At 48.2% G+C, this 22,317-nt stretch overlaps 1 protein-coding gene across 5 annotated transcripts in view; it reads left to right on the top strand.

Annotated features, from left to right (window-relative positions):
• LOC115100721 (thyroid adenoma-associated protein homolog) overlaps positions 1–6,673 on the top strand; it is a 61,313-nt gene extending 54,640 nt beyond the window's left edge. For all 5 annotated transcript variants that reach the window (XM_029619488.1, XM_029619489.1, XM_029619487.1 and 2 more), the window contains one exon: positions 5,794–6,673. In XM_029619488.1, the coding sequence (XP_029475348.1) occupies positions 5,794–6,116 (323 nt within the window). In that variant the 3' untranslated portion in view covers positions 6,117–6,673. The remainder of the gene's footprint in view (positions 1–5,793) is intronic.
• The last annotated feature ends 15,644 nt before the right edge of the window (positions 6,674–22,317 follow it).

The raw sequence follows: 22,317 nt of genomic DNA, 5'->3' as shown, positions 1-22,317 counted from the left end.
ACTTCGGTTTCCGTTTCTGCCGGATCTCCTACATCAGGGGCCCGTTTGTTTCGACCTGGTGCATCACTTTTGTCTAGCGGCATGGCTTTTGAGAGGCAGCGGTTGAGCTCTAAAGGATACGCGGCTTCCGTGGTGTCCACGCTGTTGCATTCCCGAAAGAAGTCTACGTCTTTGGCGTACGTGCGCGTGTGGCGACTGTTTGAGACTTGGTGTGTGCTTCGCGGCACAGCACCTACCCGGGCGACTATTCCGGATATTCTGCTGTTTCTCCAGGAGGGGTTGGCTAAGGGCCTGTCCTGTAGTACTTTGCGGGTGCAAGTGGCAGCGCTAGGAGCTTTTCGGGGGCGGGTGCACGGAGTTTCGGTGGCGCAGCATCCGGATGTGGTGCGTTTCCTTCGGGGGGCAAAACAGTTACGCCCTCCGTTTCGTCCTCCGTGTCCGTCTTGGAATTTGAATGTGGTTCTTAAAGCGCTGTGTAAGGCACCGTTTGAGCCTCTGCGACACGTCACTCTTAAGGACTTGACGCTCAAGGTGGTATTTTTGGTGGCTATGGCATCGGCGCGGCGGATTTCTGAGCTGCAGGCTCTGTCGTGTCGAGAGCCTTTTCTGAGGATTTCGGATTCGGGAGTCTCCTTGCGAACTGTGCCGTCTTTTCTACCAAAGGTGGTTTCGGCCTTTCACGTCAATCAGACGGTGGAGTTGCCATCGTTTGGTCAGGGACAGTCTTCGGATCCCTTAGCTAGGGACCTGCGGAAGCTGGATGTTCGGCGCGTCTTGTTACACTATTTGGAGATTACTAATGTGTTCAGGGTCTCTGATCATCTGTTCGTCCTCCATGGTGGTCCCCGGCGAGGTAAAGCGGCTTCCAAGACTACAATTGCTCGTTGGTTGAAGGAAACCATTCGCTCAGCATATCTGTTGGCGGGGAAACCGTTGCCGGTGGGACTGAAAGCCCACTCAACTCGCGCCCAGGCTACATCCTGGGCGGAATGCCAACATATTCCTACAGAGGAGATCTGTAGGGCGGCCACTTGGAAGTCAGTCCATACTTTTGCCCGGCACTATCGTTTGGATGTGAAGGCGCCAGGGCCGTCGGGGTTTGGAGAAGGGGTGCTTAGAGCAGGCCTCTCCGGCTCCCACCCTCAGTAAGGGAAGCTCTGGTACATCCCAAGAGTCTGGACTGATCCTGGTACGTACAGGGAAAAGAAAATTAGGTTCTTACCTTTTGCTAATTTTCGTTCCTGTAGTACCGAGGATCAGTCCAGAGTCCCGCCCAGTATTGCGATTGTCTGCCGGGAGAGGATGTGTGCTCTGTGTGCTGTTTTCTGGAATATGTTTTGTTTGTTGGTTACCTCGAGTTCGGTACCCAGTTGGGTGGAGTTAAGCTTCAGTTTGGCTTAGTTTGGAGGTAATCTTCAGTGTTCTTTGGGTTATTTGTTGCGGGTTCTCCTGCTACTTTGACATTCAGTAATACTGCCAGACTGAAGGTGGCACCAGCCTATATGTAGGCGGAGTTTTTGTTTATAAACTTCTGTCTCCATCTGCTGGAGGGGGGGCAAAACCCAAGAGTCTGGACTGATCCTCGGTACTACAGGAACGAAAATTAGCAAAAGGTAAGAACCTAATTTTCTTTTTGTTGCCCTCGGAGCCTCAGTGGGCAGAGCATCTCTAGGCCACAGTCACTTATGGCGCGGATGCCTTATATGACTTCATTTGTACTTCTTCCAGAACACTGATGTCTGCAGTCTCAGGCTGGAGGCTTCTTTGGTTGCGAAATTGGTCAGCTGCCATTCAAGGGCAAGCTCCTCTTTGGCAAGGACCTGGAGCAGCTGATAAAGCTTTTGGGTGAGAATAAGGTTCACAAATTGCTGGAAGACAAGTCCAAGGGGTCTCTTCCAGTATGCTCTCTGTTTCGTGAGCAGAGGCGTTTTCGGCAGAGTAGAGCTCCAGATTCTGGGCAGAGACATGCTTTGGGGAGGCCGCAGTCCTGGAGCCAGTCCTTTCGGGCCCGTAGAGTGGGCAGGAAGCTCACAAGCGCCAGGGTCCTGGTGGGATCAAGTCTTCACAATGAAGTGAAGCTGGCTCATTCCTCCGTCCCAGTGATAGAGGGTTGCCTCACGCATTTTTACGAGGCGTGGGCCAAGATCACATTGGATTGGTGGATTCTAAGCATGATAGAGCAAGGTTACACTTTAGAGTTTGCTCAGCCATGCAGGAGTCTCTTTATGAGGTCTCCCTGAGGCTCGGTGAAAAAGGAGCTAGTCATGCTGCAAACTCTCGAGCACCTGCATCTGTTAGGAGCCATTGTTCCCGATCCTCTGCTCGAGTGAGAGAGGGGACTTTATTTCATCTATTTTGTGGGACCCAAAAAGGGATGGGGTGTTCCACCCAATTCTGGATTTGAAGAAGGTGAATCTAGTTCTCAAGGTTCCACAACTTTGGATTGAAACTTTGCGTTCTGTCATCACAGCGGTATGAAGAACAGAGTTCCAGGTGTCCTTGGATCTGACAGAGGTGTACCTGCACATTGGGATCTGTCTGGACCATCGGAGATTTCTCCGGTTCATGATCCTAGGGCAGCATTTTCAATTTTGTGCTCTTTCATTCAGATTAGTGACAGCTCCGCAGACCTTCACCAAGGTGATGGTAGTGGTGGTGGCGGCCCTCAGGAGGAAGGGTACTCTTTTATACCCATTTCTGGACAATTGGCTCATTCAGGCAAAGTTGTAGGACCTATGCAGGCAATTGGTGGAGGTGGTGATGCATTGCTGGCAATTGGGTTGGATAGTGAATCTATCCAAGAGGCAGCTTCTCCCCTCGCAATTGAATTTTCTAGGGCGTTTTCATACCTGAGTGGGGAAGGTTTTTCTCATGAAGGAATGAATGCTCAAGTCGCAGTCTCAGCTCTGGAGTCTCTTGCAGGCCTGGGTTCACAGGGTCTGGGATTACTTGCAGGTCCTCTGTTCCATGGCATCTACTTTGGAACTTGTTTCCTGGGTGCTTGCTCATATGAGACCCCCTTCAGCAAGTGTTATCCCGCTGGGATCCAGTATCGGAGCAGTTTCATCTTCCCCTGCCGCTTATAGACTCAGCAAGGTCCAGTCTGTCAAGGTGGCTTTCACGCAGCCATTAGGGCCATGGAGTGGACTTAGAGGTTCCACCGTGGATGGATAGTGGCAATTTCTGATGCCAGTCTCTCTGGCTGGGGAGCAGTGTGCCAGTCCCAGTCAGTCCAAGGGCCATGGTCATCAGAGGAAGCATTGTGATCCATCAATCATCTCGAGATGAGAGCGATGCGGTTAGCCCTCCAGGAGTTTTTATCTCTCTTGCACATCCGATTGGTAAGGATCCTATCCAACAATGCGATGACAGTAGCCTACATCAACCGCCAAGGAGGGACCAAGAGTCTGGCAGTAGCTCGGAAAGCAGAAATGCTGATGTCTTGGGCGGAGCAGCATCTGTCTTTGATAGCAGCCTCCCATATTGCAGGGTCCAACAATGTGCAGGCCAACTTTCTCAGCTGTCAGTAGTTAGATCCCAGAGAATGGGGGGAGTTAGAAGAAGGATGAGTCTCATTACCCACAGATGGGGTGTTCCTCATATGAATCTAATGGCGACTCAGCGGAATGCCAAAGCTCCTCAGTTCTTCAGTTCCAAGAGAGAGTGAGGAGCAGAAGGGGGTCAATGCCCTGGTTCTTCCTTGGCCAGGCGATGTTCTGATATATGTTTCTGCCATGGCCTCTGGTGGGCAAGAGTGAGAAGAATAGAGGTCCACCCAGGAAGAGTAATTCTGGTGGCTCCAGAGTGGCCTCGGAGACCTTGGTTTGTGGTTCTGGTCAATCTAGCGGTGGGCGGCCCGCTGAGGCTGGGTTATCTCCCAAACCTGCTGTGTCAGGGACCCATATTTTTTGATCAGGTAGATTGCTTTTGTCTAGCAGCTTGGCTTTTGAGAGGCAGCGTTTAAGGAAGAAAAGATATCCGGAGGATGATATCACAACTTTGTTGCAAGATTGTAGGTCTTCCACCTCTTTGGTGTATGCTAGGGTGTGGAGAGTTTTTTCAAGTCTTGGTGCGCTCATCAAGGGATTGACCCTCAGCAAGCCTCGTGTTGTAGAAAAGACTGACTAAAGGTTTGTCATTCAACTCCTTGAGGGTACAGGTCTCTGCCCTGGGCTGTTTTCAGGGCAAGTTCATGGGAGGCCCCTGGCATCACATCCGGATGTGGTGCGCTTCCTCAGAGGAGCAAAGCATTTATGCCTCCTACTCGTGCTTTTTGTCCATCTTGGGGCCTTAATTTGGTCCTCATGGGATTGTGTTCAGCACCGTTTGAGCCCCTTAGAAGGGTTACCATTAAAGGATCTCACTTTGAAGGTGGTTTTCTTGGCGGCTATTTGTTCAAGCAGAAGGGTCTCTGAGATTCAAGCTTTGTCCTGCAGGGAGCCTTTCTTATGGATCTTAGTCGGGGGGTCTCATTAAGGACGGTTCTATCTTTTCTGTCTAAGGTGGTTTTGGCATTCTACTTGAGTCAATTAGTGGAACTTCCGGCTTTGCAAAATCTGGAGTCTGGTTCGCCTCATGCTACAGAGTTAAGGCATTTGGATGTTCGGCGTGCCTTGTTGCGGTACCTGGAGGTGACTAACAGTCTTAGAGTGTCAGATCGCCTTTTTGTGCTGTGGAGTGTTGCAAAGAAGGGTCAAAAAGCTTCGAAAGCCACGATTGCCATTGGTTGAAAGAGGCTGTTGGTTCCACTTACACTTGTCGTGGTTGTCCTGTCCCAGAGGGGTTAAGGGCTCAGACAGCCGCTGGGCCGAGAGTCAGCTAGTATCACCACAGGAGGTTTGTAGAGTGGCAACGTGGAAGTCTTTTACATACCTTTGCCACTATAGATTGAACGTCCAGGCTCCAGAAGTTACTGGTTTCAGAGAGGGTGTCCTTTGAGCAGGATTCTCAGTCCCACCCAGGATAAGGGAAGCTTTGGTACATCCCAGGAGTCTGGACTGATCTGAGCATGTTCAGGGAAAGGAAAATTGGTTCTTACCTACTAATTTTTGATCCTGTAGTACCACAGATCAGTCCAGAGTCCCACCCGGGGTGTAAGAGTGTTTAGAGAGTTCACTCGATCTGTCTTGTCTTTTATTGTCTGAAGAATGGCACAGGTGTGGGTTGTGTGTTTTTTTTTTTCTGACTTGCCTTAAAGTTTGAAATATTGTTTATAATTGATTTTTCTTTCCTCTGCTCGTGCGTGGGATATTGTATTCATATTTTGAGTGGAAGGTTTCTGATCAGCTTGGGTACATAGTGATACTGAAGGACTGGCAGGAGCTACACCAGGTTATGTGCTGGTGCCTGTGAAAATGTCTCTGTCTCCATCTGCTGCAAGGGAGTCTAAACGCAGGAGTCTGGACTGATCTGTGGTACTACAGGATCGAAAATTAGCAGGTAAGACCCAATTTTCCTTTACCCTTCACTCTCTTAACAGCTAAGGATCCTCTGTGCCTTATCTAAGGTTTTCTTGTATTCTTACTGTTTTATCTCCGCTGGGAGGCTCTTCCTTTCTGTGATGGGTGTAATAGAAACATTTCAAGTCTCATATCCTGAACCCTATTCTAGAACTTTGGTTCTAGTGAAGAGTGCTGTTTGAGATATGTGAATCTTTCTCTCCTATCCCTGTTCTCTTTATGATCTGATCATACTGGATTCCTTGCTGGCTCTTATCAGGGAGTTGTCCTGGCGCCTGTTTGGAGGCTGGGTGTGGAGGAAGCTGACTCTGCCCCTTTTTGTCTTGTTTTGCAGATGGTGACTCTTTGTCAGTCCTGAAGGTGCTAAGCAGTGCTAAGGTGTGCACAACAGTTGCGGTGCTTCTAGTGAAGGCAGAGTTCCTAAGTCGGACGCTGGCTGCCCTGGAGAGCTGTGGCACTCCTGCATTAGAAATCTGCTGCACCTCCCATGACCTAGGCCAGGAGCTGAAGCTGCTGCAGGCGCTGCTGGCCCAGCACGGCCTGTGCCCACCTGTGCTCTGTTATAGGGCGCAGCAGCCAGACCCACCGCCTGGACTGTGTTGCAGATCTGCTGAGGGACAAGTGACAGGGATGCCAGCTAGGATCCTGCAGCAGTAGCCACCTGTCAACTCTTTTGGATGCAGGTGCCACACCTCCAGCTAGCATGCACCAGGCACTGTGCCTGGCTGATTTGTTGCCATGGATGGATGCGCGCACTTAGATGTGTAAAGGTCTCGGAAATTTTGAATTGAAAGAGAAAACCAAGAAGAAATATGAAAATTTGGAATCCAAAAAATTGTACTTGAGCACCAGCATCATCCATGGTGTAAAGATAACATTTATTAAATAATTTGTGGTTGAATGCTTCTGAGGAAATATGGTGCACAAAATTATATCAAAGCACTATTACACAAACTGTACAGAGGAGTGTAAAATAAGCAAAAGATTATAGACAGGAGAGTTGATAACACCTCGAAAGCTTTATGTTGATCATAAGACTCTGCTTAAATCCATTTCGGAGAGGTAAATAATTCACACTGTGTGACTCGTGCCTTAATGAATTATAAATAACTTTGATTTCTTATTAAAGTGACCCCAGCCCTGGGCCTGATCCTCTTACACTTTCTCGGGGCTCCCTCTCTGAGCGTAGCAGCGCTCTGCCTGGCTGCGTCGCTGCTGAAACTGCTGACAGCTGCACCTTTTCTACTGCTTATTGCAATGGCCCCACACTTCCTACAACTTTGTAGCAGTGGCCTAGCTACGGGTGGGCCTGGGTGGGCAGTGGCCCACCCACTTTCCATTCAGGCCCACCCAAATTTGTTTGCAAGACACTGCAGCCAATAAAAAGCAGGCAGCATCACCAGGCACCCAAGGGAGAAAGAAAATTAATAAAACCAGCTGGTGTGTTGCAGCTCCCAGTGTCCCACAGCCTCAGTAATACTTCCCTTTACCTTCTTCCTGCCCCTGCGGGCCAATGGGAAACCTCCTCCCTTCTTCCTGCCCCTGGGCCAATTGGAAGCCTCAGTTCTTGCCCCTGCGGACCAATCGGAAGCCTCCTCTCTGCCAGTGGGAGGAGAAAGCCTCTGATTGGCCGGTGGGGCAGGAAGAAGGGGGGGCATCGGGCTGGGAGGAGTGGCAGTGTTCAAGCCACGGGCTGCAAGTGCTGAAATGCAGAGAGCCACAAAGAAAAGAGGCCAGCCGCGCCAGGAATCGCAATAGAGTAGGGAGTCCCCAAAGCGAGCATGCAGAGGCCGGTTGCTCCATGGAGTCTCCTCCTTCCCCCAGTGAGTGCGGCAAAACCGCATTTAAAGTAAAAGTGGCACTCAGCCTTGCTGATTTCAGATGGGGCAATTGGAGCTCCCAGCGGCCGTAAAAGCAGGCAGATGGGCCGCGGGAGCCTAGGGATATACTGACAGAAGAAAGGCTTGAGTGCTGTGGTATATTTTTCTAAAATAAATGTTTGCTGCTTCAGTGCGGCTGAGAAGGCAGTGGCAGCAGCAGGAAATCTGCCACTGCGAAATTAAAGGGGAACACAGCATTGGGGCTCTAAGCAAAGTGTGTGTAAGAGACAGAGACTGGGCAGGGAGGTGACTGGGGTGTGTGTGAGAGACAGAGTCTGGGCAGGGAGGTGACTGGGGTGTGTGTGAGAGACAGAGACTGATCGTAGGGTTTAATTGGGGGGGGGGGTGTGTGCGTGTGCGCAGGGTCAGTGCTTCCATTAGGCAAACTAGGCGGTGGCCTAGGGCGCCACAATTTTGGGAGGTTGCAAACTCCCACCAGCACAAGAGGTCCTATGACAAATCCAATACCAAAGGAGGGGGTGCTGTGCCGGAGCTGCTGCCAATAGGAAATCCAGGGGAGGGGTTGCATTTCTGAAGGTTCGCCTAGGGTGCCAAACGCTCTTGCACCGGCCCTGTGTGTGTGACTTGTGGGCCATAAGGACAGAGCTTCAAGCAGCTGCTGCTGCTGCTCCTGGTATGTGCTTTCAAGGGAAAGGAGTAGGAAAGTTGCTGGAGATGGTAAGTAAAGGTGGCATTTTAAGTTTATTTTTCTTGATTTGACTGCCATTTTAATTATTGAGTATTATGTGATGTGTCTGCTGTTTTGAAATATTTTATTGATATTTGGACAATTTTTAATAATTTTTATGAGTTTTGTTGGATGTTATTCTGTTCATCAGCTGTTTTGAAACATTTATTAATATAGTTTTACAGTTATTTCTGTGTGGGGCTCTATAGCAGCTTGGCTTGTTCTGTTTTCCTAATAGGAGGTGTATTAGTGTTTAGGGCCTGTTTTAATATTTGTAGTGTTGCCTTTTCATAGATAGGGTTGTTATATGTTCCATAATGCAGACTTTGTTTAGTGCCTACCCATGTTAACCTTGGGCCCAGCCAAAAATTAATTTCTGTCCCAAAGAGGTCCCTCCAACTTTTTCAAGCCACGGTACTCGGTAAGTTTTTTACCCATTCTCAGTTGATTGCTGTCTAGTTTGGCCCTCATGGCGTAGTGGCCGTCGCCTATACTGTGCCTCAATTTTTTCCATGGCGTTGGGGTTCCGTCGGTGCCCAGACTGTAATCGCACCATGTCCATCACAGACCCTCAAAGTCTGTGTAATGGGTCTTGGATGAGAGCACGATGTCTTGACCTGCACCAAATGTGCCCTGATGACACCAAAAGATCGCGAGGCCAGAGGGAGAAGATGGAACTTCTCTTCCGTGCTCAAACCCCGACTCCGGCCATTGCATCGACGTCGTCAGAACCGGCTCAGTCAACTTCGCGCCAGCATCGACCACCGGTTGGTGTCTGTCCGGCATAGACGACATCTCGGCCTTCGACACCCTCTACTCCCCCTCAGGATGGAGGGTATCGTAGAGACAAACATAGGCATCGAAAGTCTCGGACCATCGAGGGAGCGAAATCATCGACCTCGCCATCATCCGAGCCGCCGTCGAAGAAACCCCGTCCAGAAAAGGCACAGACCTTTTCGGCAACTGGGTCACCGAGGCAACCCTCACCCGACAGGGTATTGGGAGCTGCAACTCCGCCTTTTACGGTGGTCCCTCTGGCTATGCCTCTGCCACCTTCTTCTGTTCCGGAGCTGGGGCTGCTGGCTCCAGGTCTCTGAGAAGAACTGGACCGGATGGTTCAGGAGGTTATCGACAAGACGATGCAACGACTCCAGGTTCCTCCGGCACAGACACCGGTACCGATTGTGGAACCGCCCACCGACCCGATTCCGGCAGCGTTGGCACCGCTGCTTTCCAGGATGGAAGCACTCATTGCCGCTTTTCCACCGATGACATTGCCATTTTTCCCCGATGATCGAGTAAGCCCTCCGCGCTTACTCTGTCATCGGGAGGAGAAACACCATTCCACATCCTCCATCAGGATTTCTGCCTCAGCCATCTATGCTGATACGTCCATCACCACCGCTCCAACCATCGGTGCCGATACGCCTGTCTGTGCCACCGCGCCATCCATCAATGCCCTCTATGCCTGCACAGATGCCTTCATCAGTGCCTCCAATTATTCCTTCGATTCTTTTGGAGCCTAGACTAGGACCCTCTGGTATCCCACCACCCCGTCCTCCTCTAGTTCCTAGAGGAGCAGGTGCTGATACCTATGATACCTAGAGTGATGACTCCTCCCCAGACACAGATGATTTACCTTCACCCACTGAAAGTAGAAAGCGTTCTCTTCCAGAGGACCTTTCCTTTATAAATTTTGTGAAAGAAATGTCTGAATTGGTTCCCTTCCAATTACAGACTGAACAGGATGATAGACATCAGATGATGGAGTTGTTATAATTCCTGGATGCTCCCAAGGAAATAACCTCCATCCCTATCTCCCAGGTTCTTCTGGATCTCCTCAAGAAGAACTGGGAACATCCTGGCTCCATTGCTCCAGTCCACAGAAAAGCTAACACTACCTATTTGGTGCAGTCAGCTTTAGGTTTTCAGAAAACGCAATTGGATCACCAATTGATAGTGGTAGAATCTGCACAGAAAAGAGCAAAGATATCAAAGCCTCACACTTCTTTTCCCCCTGGCAAGGAACAGAAGTTTCTAGATGCCATTGGTTGCCGTGTCTTCCAAGGATCAATGCTCATCTCCCGAATTGCCGCATATCAGCTCTATATGACCCAATATAATAGGGTCATTTTTAAGCAGATACAAGATTTCACAGACTCCCTGCCTCAGCAATTTCAAGATCAACTCCAAACCCTAGTAAACAAGGGTTTTGAGGCAGGCAACCATGAGATCAGATCATCTTACAATATGACACTGCTACTAGGGTAGCTGCAGCCGCTATTTCGGCAAGGAGATGGGCCTAGCTCAAGTCTTCCAACCTTCGCCCTGAGGTACAAGACAGGTTATCCGACCTACCCTGTGTAGGAGATAATCTGTTTGGCGAACAGATTCAACAGATGGTGGCAGAATTTAAGGACCATCATGAGACCCTAAGACAGCTCTCTCTGATGCCTTCTGCCTACTCTTCAAAACAGCCCTTCCAAAAGGACTCTAAGAAGTCATTCTTCCGCTGAAGAAGTCCTACCCGCCACCAACCAGATCCCGTTCCACGAAACTGTTTCAAAAAGCCCAGTCTCATCAGATACGGATACAAAAACTGCAAGCAGCTCCTCAACCAGGTCCTGCTTCAGGTTTTTGACTTCTACCTCGAGAGCAGTAGCCAGCTTCCATTGCCTCACATACCAGTGCGAGGTCAACTGTGTCACTTCAATAACACATGACACTCAATCACCTCAGAACAATGGGTACTGGTGATAATTGCTCAGGGTTACTATCTGAACTTTCTCTCCGTGCCACCAGACTCCCCATCTCTACCGACGTGGAGAACATCTGATCACTTCATCCTTCTGGATCAGGAGGGTCTCCCTCCTTCTCCAGTCAAAGGCAATAGAACCCATACTCTACTCTCAGCATGGCCTAGGATTCTATTCCCAGTACTTTCTAATACCCACAAAATCGGGAGGCATTCATCCTATTCTGTACCTACGGGCCCTCAACAAGTACCTCCAGCGAGAGAAATTCAAAATGGTAACCCCTTAGGCTCGCTTCTTCCTCTTTTACAAAGAGGAGACTGGCTATGCGCTCTAGAGCTCCAGGATGCATACGCTCATATTGCAATAACCATCTCATCGCAAATACCTGAGGTTTCTAGTAGGCCCCAAGCACTATCAGTACCAAGTACTTCCATTCGGCCTAGCATCTGCGCCACAAGTCTTTTTCAAAAAGGCCTTGTAGTTGCAGCCTTCCTCGGGACTCAAGGTGTTCACGTCTACCCTTATCTAGACAATTGGTTAATCAGGGCTCCTACTCAGCAAGCTGCTCTGTCATCCCTCAATCTAACCTTACACACTCTAATTTCATTAGGATTTCTTGTTAATTACGACAAATCCTACTTACTCCCATCTCAAACCTTGCAGTTCATTGGGGCAGACTTGGACACCTTGCAGGTAAAGGCTTTTCTGCCTTGACAGCGAGCTCTCACCCTCATGTCTCTTGAGCAGCAGCTGCAGTCTCAGTACTCCACCCCTGCATGCCGCTTTCTCATCCTTCTGGGACACATGGCATCCTCAGTTCAGGTCACATCAATGGCCTGATTGGCCATGAGAGTCATGCAGTGGACTCTAAGGTCTCACTGGACTCAAAGCATTCAGCCCCTGTCGACCATTGTCCATGTAACAGACTCACTCCGTCAGGCTCTTGCCTGGTGGAAAAATCAGATCAATCTCCTCCACGGCTTGCCCTTTTAGGCTCCAGATCCTCAATTAACTCTCACCACCGTGGCTACCAACCTCGGCTGGGGAGCCCATGTGGCCAATCTGCAGCCACAAGGATCTTGGTCTCCCGAGGAAGCCAAACGCCAAATAAATTTCCTGGAGCTTAGAGCAATCAGATATGCTCTCAGGGCATTTCAGGATCACCTCTCAAATAAAGTTATTCTGATCCAGACTGACAACCAGGTGGTACATCAACAAACAGGGAGGCACGGGCTCCTTCCTTCTGTGTCAAGAAGGAAGGAGCCCGTGCCTCTGCACAGATATGGGTGGAAGCTCTCACCCATTCGATGTACCTCAGGGCCACCTACTTGGCGGGCGTGGACAATGTGTTGGCAGACAAGCTGAGTCGCATCTTTCAAACGCATGAGTGGTCTCTCAGCCCCTCAGTAGCGAACTCCATCTTCCAACAATGGGGATTTCTTCAGATAGACCTCTTTGCATCTCCTCAAAACCACAAAGTAGAGAACTGCTGCTTTCTCATTTGCAACAAACACTCTCAGCCCAGAGATGCACTCTCCCTCTCGTGGGCAACCGGTCTACTCTATGCATTCCCTCCACTTCCTCTTCTCTCAAAGACTCTCGTGAAGTTACGTCAGGCCAAGGGAACCATGAGCCTGATAGCACCTCCCTGGCCACGTCAAGTGTGGTTTCCAATACTTCAAGAACTCTCCATTCACAGGCACATTTCCTTAGGAAAGGACCCGCTTCTGATCACTCAAAACGACAGGTACCTCCGCCACCCCAATCTTCAAACCTTGTCCCTGACGGCATGGATGTTGAAAGGTTAATCCTTCAGCCACTTAACCTTTCTGAACCAGTTTCCCGTGTCCTGATTGCTTCACCGAAGCCTTCCACAAGAAAATCTTATTCTTACAAATGGAACAGGTTTATGTCATGGTGCTCTTCTCAGTCCCTTGACCCCTTTTTTCTGTCCTATCATGAAGTTTCTGGACTATCTCTGGCACTTAGAGTCAGGTCTAAAAACTTCTTCCATCAGAATGCATGTCAGTGCGGTAGCCGCCTTCCATAAAGATGTTGGGGATGTCGTATCAGTACAACCCCTTGTGACACCTTTTATGAAGGGCTTGCTTCACCTCAAGCCTCCATTGCGTCCTCCAGCCCCTTCTTGGGACCTCAATCTGGTTTTGGGTTGGCTCATGAAATCACCATTTGAGCCTCTTCAATCCTGTGCTCTTCACTATCTCACATGGAAAGTGATTTTTCTTCTGGCAATCACTTCGGCTTGCAGAGTTAGTGAATTGCAGGCTCTAGTTACCTATCCGCTTTACACTAAACATCTGCAGGACCGGGCAGTACTCCACACTCACCCTAAGGTAGTTTCGGACTTTCATCTCAATCAATCCATTATACTACCTACCTTTTTTCCCAGGCCCCATTCCAATCCAGGAGAGCAGGCTCTGCATACCCTTGACTGCAAACGGGCTCTAGCATTCTACCTAGACCGTACAGCTGCCCACACGAAAAGCACTCAATTGTTTGTCTCTTTCCATTTCATTAAATTGGGGCGGCCTGTGGGTAAGCAGACTCTCTCCTCCTGGTTAGCGGACTGCATATCCTTTTGCTATCAGCAAGCAGGCATTCCACTTCAAAACAGTGTTAAAGCACACTCTGTGAGGGCCATGGCGACTTCAGTAGCGCACCTACGATCAGTACCACTTCCTGACATTTGCAGGGCTGCCATCTGGAGTTCTCTCCATACTTTTACAGCCCACTATTGGTTGGACAAAGCTGGAAGACAAGATTCCATCTTTGGCCAATCTGTCCTGCGTAACCTATTCACAACTTGACGTACCAACACCCTTGCGCCTGCCTGTTTAGGGTTCAGGATGCCCTCGGCCAAATTCCACCCCAGTTGTTGTGCCTGTTGCATGCCTTTGGGTACAATTGGTGCATACTCTGACATCCTCAGCTCAGTACTCACCCATATGTGAGGACTACCATCCTGCTTGTCCTGTGAGAAAGCAAATGTTGCTTACCTGTAACAGGTGTTCTCACAGGACAGCAGGATGTTAGTCCTCACGAAACCCACCCGCCGCCCCACAGTGTTGGGTTCGTAACCTTATTTTATTTTTCAGTACTACCTGTAGCTTTCAAACAAGACTGAAGGGGGAACCCTGCTGGCTGCAGGGTTAGTGCCATGCTGGGCATGCCCAGTAGAGGGTCAGTCAAAGTTCTGGAAACTTTGACAAGTGTTCCGTGATTGGGCTCCATCCTGTGATGTGAGGCCTAACATCCTGTTGTCCTGTGAACACCTGTTACAGGTAAGCAACAGTTGCTTTATCACGCTGCTAATAAGACTTTAAATTACTACTAAACACTGTGTTACAGACCAGCAGCACTGTCTAGCATTTCTTCTTACTCCATCTGCTTGGGGGGGGGGGGGGGGATACACATTGGTTTGGATGCATCAGGGGGTGACATGTGAGAACTTTGGATTTCATCCTGCTATAGTTGTGGATTAGGCGGGGGAACAGGGGGATGCACAAACTCTCCTCTCTCATACATGCATAACCACTGTCACACACACACACTTCAACTCTCTTTCTGCAGGTGCCATTGCCTCTGGTTCTTGGGCCATGCTCTCTCCTCCTTTGCTGTAGCCATTGTCACATGTGTAGCGCCGTTCAATTGCATCCTTTACACATGTTCCCTGTACCTACTTCGATCAGTCCAGACTCCTAGGTTTATGCATCCCTGCCAGCAGATGGAGACAGTTTCAGTGACACTGTTTCATGATCCTTGATGCCACCAGCAGTTCCCTCAGTATTTTTTTTGTCTCCAGTCCATGGTAGATGGTGCTAAACCTGCAGTTCTGTGGTTTGGGCAGTTTTTGAGTTTTGCTACTGTGGGGGTCTTTTTTTCTTTCTGGCATCCTAATAGGTTCTACCCTGACCAGTTGAGGCAGGCAAGCCAGGGGTCTGGGACCTCTCTGTGCCCATGGGGTGGTCCAGATCCCTCCCCATCACAAAGCTTCTCAGGCAGCTGTATCCTTTATACAGCTGATATTCACGTGCCTGCTTTCCCACAGCTGTATCCTTTATACATCTGATATTCACTTGCCTGCTTTCCCACTCTCAGACAAGAGGTGGGGCTTAGTACAGCACTGGTCTAAGCCAGCCCGGTACTTCTGCTGTACAGGATGCTGGGCTCCATGCCCCAGCCCAGCACTTCTGCTGCTCTTTGATATGAGATGCTACGATCAATGCACCAGTGGCCTGACGCGGCACCACACTTGTGTACAGGATGTTGGTCTCTGTGTCGCATTGCTGTGATGCAGCCCTGCCCTGCTTACGTTCTCATGTCCAGGATTGCTGGGCTCCATGCACCATTGGTATGACACAGACTGGCCCTCGTGTTCTTATCTGTTAGTAACCTCTACAAAAAATCTATCCATTGAAGAGCACCCTTTATTAACCCTGTACCCTAACCCCTCTGTTCCCCACGTCTACAGGTAGAAAGAGGAATAAACACAGACACAAAAGCTAAATCCAAGTCTGTTTATTAGATAATTATAAGGGCAAAATCCAGAGTGTGATCAGACCTGAATTAGGGGAGAAAACCCTGGGTACTCTTATTTCACAGTCAGGAATAGTTAAATATATATTATCAGCAGTAATTTGCCACACAAGCCTGGTAAAAAAAAAAAAAAAAAGCCAGAATCTCCAGCTTGTCTAAGCGTATGCAATCTGGTCTAGGACAGCAGGGCACAGTGCCTTAGGAGTCCTTCAAGGATTTAAAGCTGCCCTGGCCACTCCCAGCTTAGCCTACATAATATCCAGGGCCAGTGCAAGGGGATTAGGCACCCTAGCCACCTTCTGGCTTGGGCTCCCCCCTCTCAGTTTTTTGGGCCAATCCTCTATGCCCCCACCACTTGTGGCCCCCTAGGTCCAGGCCTAGTGTTTGCAGTGGCCCTGGCCCAAGAAGAGTGGCCTTAACTCCACTACGTTTTACAGCTTTTAGGAAAAAAGCTCTTACCTCAAACACAACATACTTAGTTTTGCCTCTTGTTACAGTTTTAAAGTCCTTAATTCCATTCTACATAAAACAAAATGTCAGTCTGGAAGAATGTAAATACCCCCCAAAAAGATCCAAGGCTAGGAATGAAGCTATAATGGCACCAGGTATGGCAGTTTATGGTAGGAAGATAAATGAAAAATGTGTAGGAAAAAAATCAAAGTAGAAAAGTCATACCTGTAGGTTTGGTAATGCCACTTATAAATTGGAATACAAATTATCTAAACACACACGTGACATATAACAACTCATGAGTATTATTAAACTCCATAATGCACAAATATAGACAAATGTCCACAAAACAGATACTGATAATGCATGTTGACGAGAGTGGTGTACTTGCCAGGTTCTTATGGCCTGGATTGGCCACTGTTGGAAACAGGATGCTGGGCTTGATGGACCCTTGGTCTGACCCAGTATGGCATTTTCTTATGTTCTTAAGACCTAAGCTAGGCCCTGCATGGGCACCGAACACAGTGTGTCGAGAAATTCTCTGCATCAGGTATGCTGCTTAAACTATCAGACACTAGGACCTCCAAAGCAGCACCCCTGCTGCAGAGGATTTCTTGAGCACGCAGGCCTTGGAAATTGTATGAGATGGGGATGAATATTGATATTGGCAACATACATGATGAGTATCTTTTTTGTGCAGTTAAGTCTATATTTGTGCACTATGGTGTTCAATAGGAGCCATAAGTGGAACTTTACTATAAGTTACAAGAACAGTTTTCAGATATTTTTATACTACAAGCCTATGATTATAGAGTGGGACATTTATGTAAGACAGTGTTAGCTGCTATAGTTCTACAGCTGCTGGTCTATAGTTACCCTTAATTAACTGCTGCTTTCAACATATAGAAACATTTTCCACTTTTTATTTTATAATTTTGGTTATAAAATGTTAAAGAATTCCCCACCTCCTGATCTTGCTCACTGCTAAACCCTGGGACTGATGCACAAACGGGGGAGCTGCCCATAATATGGCACACAGGAATTTTAGCTTTGGCACATGATTCACAAAACACACACACACAAACATGCCAGGTCATCACAGGGAGCAAGCAAACAGTGAGGCCTTACTCCTATCCTTACCCCCAAGGGACTTAAGATATTTTTGACAGTGTGAGAAAGGGAACAGGATTCAGGGCATATGTGCACAAGAGAACCTTTCAACAGGATCCTAGGGTTTATAATTCTATTCTTCCCTTTCTACTACAAACCCCTGGATGCTTTGGGACATACGGCCACTGCTAGACTAACTGTGTGAGGCGCATCACAAGGGAACCAATCCTCTTTCACTGCCATCCAGATTCATTCTGGTAATTGTAATCCTGCTGTTAAGACACATAAGGAAATAATGAAGATCCCTGCCATAGAAATGTCCATGAGGCTGGTTTTTCATTATAAGGTGCAAAAAATTGTAAAACTCATGCAGTTAGGGACATGAATAATTTACAAAGCAATATAAAAAACATGCTACCCTCTCCTACAGAGATGAGTTGAAACTCCACATTCAGGACATGAACTGTTAAGGGGCTCCAGGCCAGGAAACTGGAGAAAGAAGTCCCTACATGCCTATAAATATTAAGCAGAGAAGCAGGACTCCACATCCCAGAATGCAACTGGATGGTCAGTCAGGATTCCCAAGAAGCAGAACAGGGGACAGCCATGTGAGAACAGAATGGTCTTCCAAGCACCCATTACAACACAAAAAAATAATTACAAACAATAATGCCCCACTCCCAAATATAGTGTACCTCTCTGTAAACTGATTTATATAAAAAAAAACGACACTAGTTTTATTGAAAGCTTTTTCTTAGCAAGTCAGCCATTTTATATTTGGTAGCTCCATGCAGGCAATTGCCTGAGCATGCTCAATGTGAATGCTGACCTGTAGCAGCAGTGGTGAATACACACAAGGGGGGGATACAGGACACAGGATCAGTCTCCCCAGAAACATCTAGGACCCACACCTATAGCGGAGCCCATTTGTTTTCATTGGGGAAAAGGGAGGTGCCACCTATTGAAAACATTAAAACTGATTTTAAGCAAATCAATTAAAAATAAAACTTTGGGCCAAGTCAGTCAGAAGCTGTTTGACTGGGTCACCTGTGCAGTGATCCTGGACGGGAGCAAAGCCATGGATCACCCCAACAGCCAGAATGGAACAAGCAGGATCAGCTGGCAACAAAGGGCCATAGTGAGACTCAGGCAACTGGGAGGGTCTATTCCTTTCAGGACTTGCTAGACTCGTTCCTCCTCCCTCTTATGGTAAAAGCACATCTTGGAGAATGAGATCTTAGGAATGCTATAGGGTCCCTACTTACATCTGTTAGAGGCCTATAAATAATTTTCCCTAGATTCATAGTACACATGTGATCCAGCACACTGGGAGCAAAGACAGAGGTAGGTATGTTGAGGATGGTCTAGTTATAAATTCGTTTTCAACCCCCATCTTGCTAATATATTGCAGCTGGCAGTGAGTTTACAAGGGGCAGGTCACACCAGGTTGGACCTCACTTTCTGCTCTACTAGGCCTTCCACGCCAAGGGCACCAACCTCATGGCAAGGCACATCCTGAAGCACAAAATTGGCTCCAATAGGAGCTGTTGGCTCAGAGAGAGGAAGGTCACTGGACAGAAGAGGCACAAATTAAAATTATCCAAACAAAATGGCTTTTAGTTTAGGCAGTACAGTGGCAGGAAGTGAACTGAAGGATGTAGGAAGGCACATTCAGAATCTGCAAAGGACAGGAGCTCTGGGTGAGTTGCTACACCCATTTTCTTCTGAATTTCTGCATTTATATAAACTAGGAATTTATTTATTTTCTTTTTTAGTTTTCCATGTATCTACTTGGCAAGGTACACCACAGGCAGAAGAAATGGTTTATGTTGGCAATGCTCCTGCGGAACCCAAGCGCACCACAAGTTAACCCACAGCTTTTCAAACCACTTAGCAGCTAAAGGAGTACACGTGCCGGACTGCTGTGGAGGCAGAGGGAGGGAAGGGACTGAGACTTCTACACCCTTGCTGCTTGGCGGGGCCTGGAAGCAGGAATCTCCAATGCCTCGCCATCTCTAACAGGACCTGCTCTGCAAGGCACTGATTCTTTATCAGCAATCATAAATAAGCATTATAAATACTAAAAGTCTTTCTCCCTGAGAAAAACATGCATGCTTTATGAAAACATTTTTCAATTGCAGTGAGCAGGTGTAGAATTAGATTAGCTCCTCCTGGGAAACTGCAGGACCCATGAGCTTCCCCACACCCTGCACTACTCCTTACAAACTGATGACTTATAAAGCACCGTACACCAGCCATCATGTAACTTCTGCTCAGGATCAGGCAGCTTTTAGGAGCTGGCTTAAAAATGCAAAATGGAGGAACTATGTACCTGAATTTTGTTTTCCTTAGTGTAGACAGCTGGACTCAGGAGCAGTGGGTTTATGCTGCCCTGCTAGCAGATGGAGACAGAGCAAGCTGACATCACAGTATATATACTCCTGCAGTGACACCACCCTGCCAGTATTCTCTTCAAAAGCAACGGTGGACAGAATAGCAAAAAACGATCAAAAACGGGTAACCAGAACTGTACTCAACCAACCATAAACACTGAACTCACATAAGATTCTAGATACCCCAAGCTAGGGACTGGATGAACAATTACCAGAGCCCCATAGGAGGACTATTGACACACTCATGCGGCAGCCGAGGGCGGGAAGCTGAGTCCATCTGTCTACACTAAGGAAAACAAAATTATCAGGTAAGTAATTTCTCCATTTCCTAGCGTGTAGACAGATGGAATCAGGACCAGTGGGATGTACCAAAGCTAAGCCAAAACTGTGGGAGGCTGCCCATGGTCCAGTCAATACCACATATGCAAAGGCTGCATCCTCCCGGCCCTGCACATCCAGATGATAAAACCTGAAAAAAGTGTGTAAGGACCATCACGTCACAGCTCGGCAGATATCAATGGGAGACAAACTAAACTCCGCCCATGCCACTGCCTGAGCCCTGGTGGAATAAGCTTTTCAGCCTCCACATACGCAGCTGTGACTACCTCCTTAATCCAACGAACTATGGTAGCCCGCGAAGCCAGAGTGCCCTGCTTAACTCCCGCCATGGAGAACAGGCAATCAGTCTTTTGAAAAGGTTCAGGAAGCTCCAGAAACACCATAAATTGCTTGACATCCAAGGAGCACAAGAGGTGATACTTCTCCACATCCCTGATCTTATCCAATAATGGCAAGGAGACAGACTGATTCAAATGAAAGTCCAAGACTACCTTGGGCAAAAAGGATGGACAGAATAAAGCTGTAACATCCCTGGAGTCACCCAAAGTAATGGCTCCCAGCAAGTCAAGGCCTGCGGCTCAAAAATTCAAAATACTGAAAAAATAGTCACCAGGCACACAGTCTTCAAGGTCAACAACTGCAAGGAAAGGCTACACAGCAGATGGAACGTAGGGCCCGCCAAAAATTCCAGCACCAAGTTAAGACTCTACAATGGAACCAGTAACATCAAGAGACGCCTAAGATGCTTCACTCCCTGCAAAAAAATGGGCCACATCAGAATGAGACAAGGAAACACCATTCATCAAGCCTCTGAAACAGGCAAGAGCCACAACCTGCACTTTCAAGGAATTAAGGGCCAAACCTTTATTCAACCCATCCTACAAAAAATCCAGAATGACTGGAATCTTAGGTAGACAAGGAAGAACACCTCGCTCCTCACACTAGGCCTCAAACTCCAAACCCACACACAAGCCAAGGAAGTTGAGAACATGAAAGTGTAGAGTAAGGTGGCAACCACCACAGAGGAATAAACATGCTTTAATAGGCAAGCCCCCTCAAGGGCCAAACTGTAAGACAGAATTGAGTCTGATCCTCGTAATGAACCAGTCCCTGCTGTAACAGATCCATGTGTGACGGAAGACAAAGGGGGGTCTCCACCAGGAGTCTTCGCAAATCTACATACCATGGATGCCTGGGCCAGTCCAGTGCCATCAGATGTACTAGCCCCCCTGTGGCCTTCGATCTTGTGAATTATTCTGCCCAGCAAGAGCCAAGGAGGAAAGGCATAAAGCAAACTGTCTTCCGGCCAGACCTGTACGAGAGTGTCTATTCCCAGAGACCACGGATCTCTCCCGCAACTGAAGTATTGAAGAATCTTTGCATTGCGAAAGGTCGCTAGCAGGTCTAGGAATGGAAGGCCCCAGCGATCTACAATCAGCTGAAATGCCTCGGCTGACAACACCCACTCTCCTGGATCCAAACTCTCCCTTCTGAGAAAGTCTGATTTTACATTATCTTTTCCTGCAATGTGAGAGGCTGAGATCTGCATATGACCATTCCATAAGCTGGTCTATTTCCTGCAATACTTGCTGGCTCTTGGTTCCTTTCTGGCTATTGATATAGGCCACTGTTGTGACTGACATCACGCGAACCGCTCAATCCTGCAGCCTATGGCTGAACTGCACGCATGCCAGCCATACTGCCCGGGCTTCTAGGTGATTGATGTTCCAATGGGACTCTTCAGCATTCCAACGCCCTTGGACTGTTAACTCCAAACAGTGAGTGCAACTGTGGAAACTTGCATCCGTTTGTGAGTACAAAATAGGTTGGAAAGGACAAGGGAACTCCCTTGATCAGATGATCCTCCCGCAACCACCACTGGAGGCGGGAGCAGATTTCCTTCAGCAAGTGGAGCCAAACCACAGTCCTGAGATTGCAGGTTCCAACGAGACAGCAGAGCACGCTAAAGAGGATGCAAATGCATCCTCACCCAAGCACCACTTCCAGGGTAGCTGCCATCAAGCTAAACACCCGTAGGTAGGACCACACCACCAGGCATATGGTGGTCACCATCTGATGCACTTAAGACATCAATTTCTGAATCTGAACTTCCAGTAGAAATACTGTCCTGCCCTGTGTCAAACCGGACCCCCAGATACTCCAAATACTGGGATGGCTGAAGATTGCTTTTGGTCAGGTTCACCTCCCAACTGAGCTCCTGTAATAAGGAGATCACCGTGTTTGTCACCAGGCAGCTCTCTTCCTAAGACTTGGCTCGAATCAGCCAGTCCAAATACAAGTGCACCAGGATCCCTTCTTTTTGCAAGGCTGCCACTAACACTACCATAACCTTGGAAAATGTTCTGGGAACAGTGGTTAGACCAAAGGGAGATGCTCGAAACTGATAATGGTGCCCCAACACTGCAAAGCGTAGAAAGCATTGGTATTCCAATCAGATGGGAATATGAAGATAAGCCTCTGACAGATCCAAGGAGGTCAGAAATTTCCCTGTGAAAATGAGTCACCTTCAAATGACTATTGACTGAGATCCAGGATGGGACAAAAGGAGCCTTTCTTCTTGAGCACAACAAAATAAATGGAATATTGCCCTATACTTTTGAGACATGGGCACCAGAACCACAGCCCTCAGCCTAAGGAGCCTTTGAAGTGTGAACTCCACTGCCT

The sequence above is a fragment of the Rhinatrema bivittatum genome, chromosome 11 (genome assembly GCF_901001135.1).
Source record: "Rhinatrema bivittatum chromosome 11, aRhiBiv1.1, whole genome shotgun sequence".
Classification (NCBI taxonomy): domain Eukaryota; kingdom Metazoa; phylum Chordata; class Amphibia; order Gymnophiona; family Rhinatrematidae; genus Rhinatrema; species Rhinatrema bivittatum.
The sequence above is the reverse complement of the archived record's forward strand: the minus strand, read 5'-3'. Positions and strand labels throughout refer to the sequence as shown.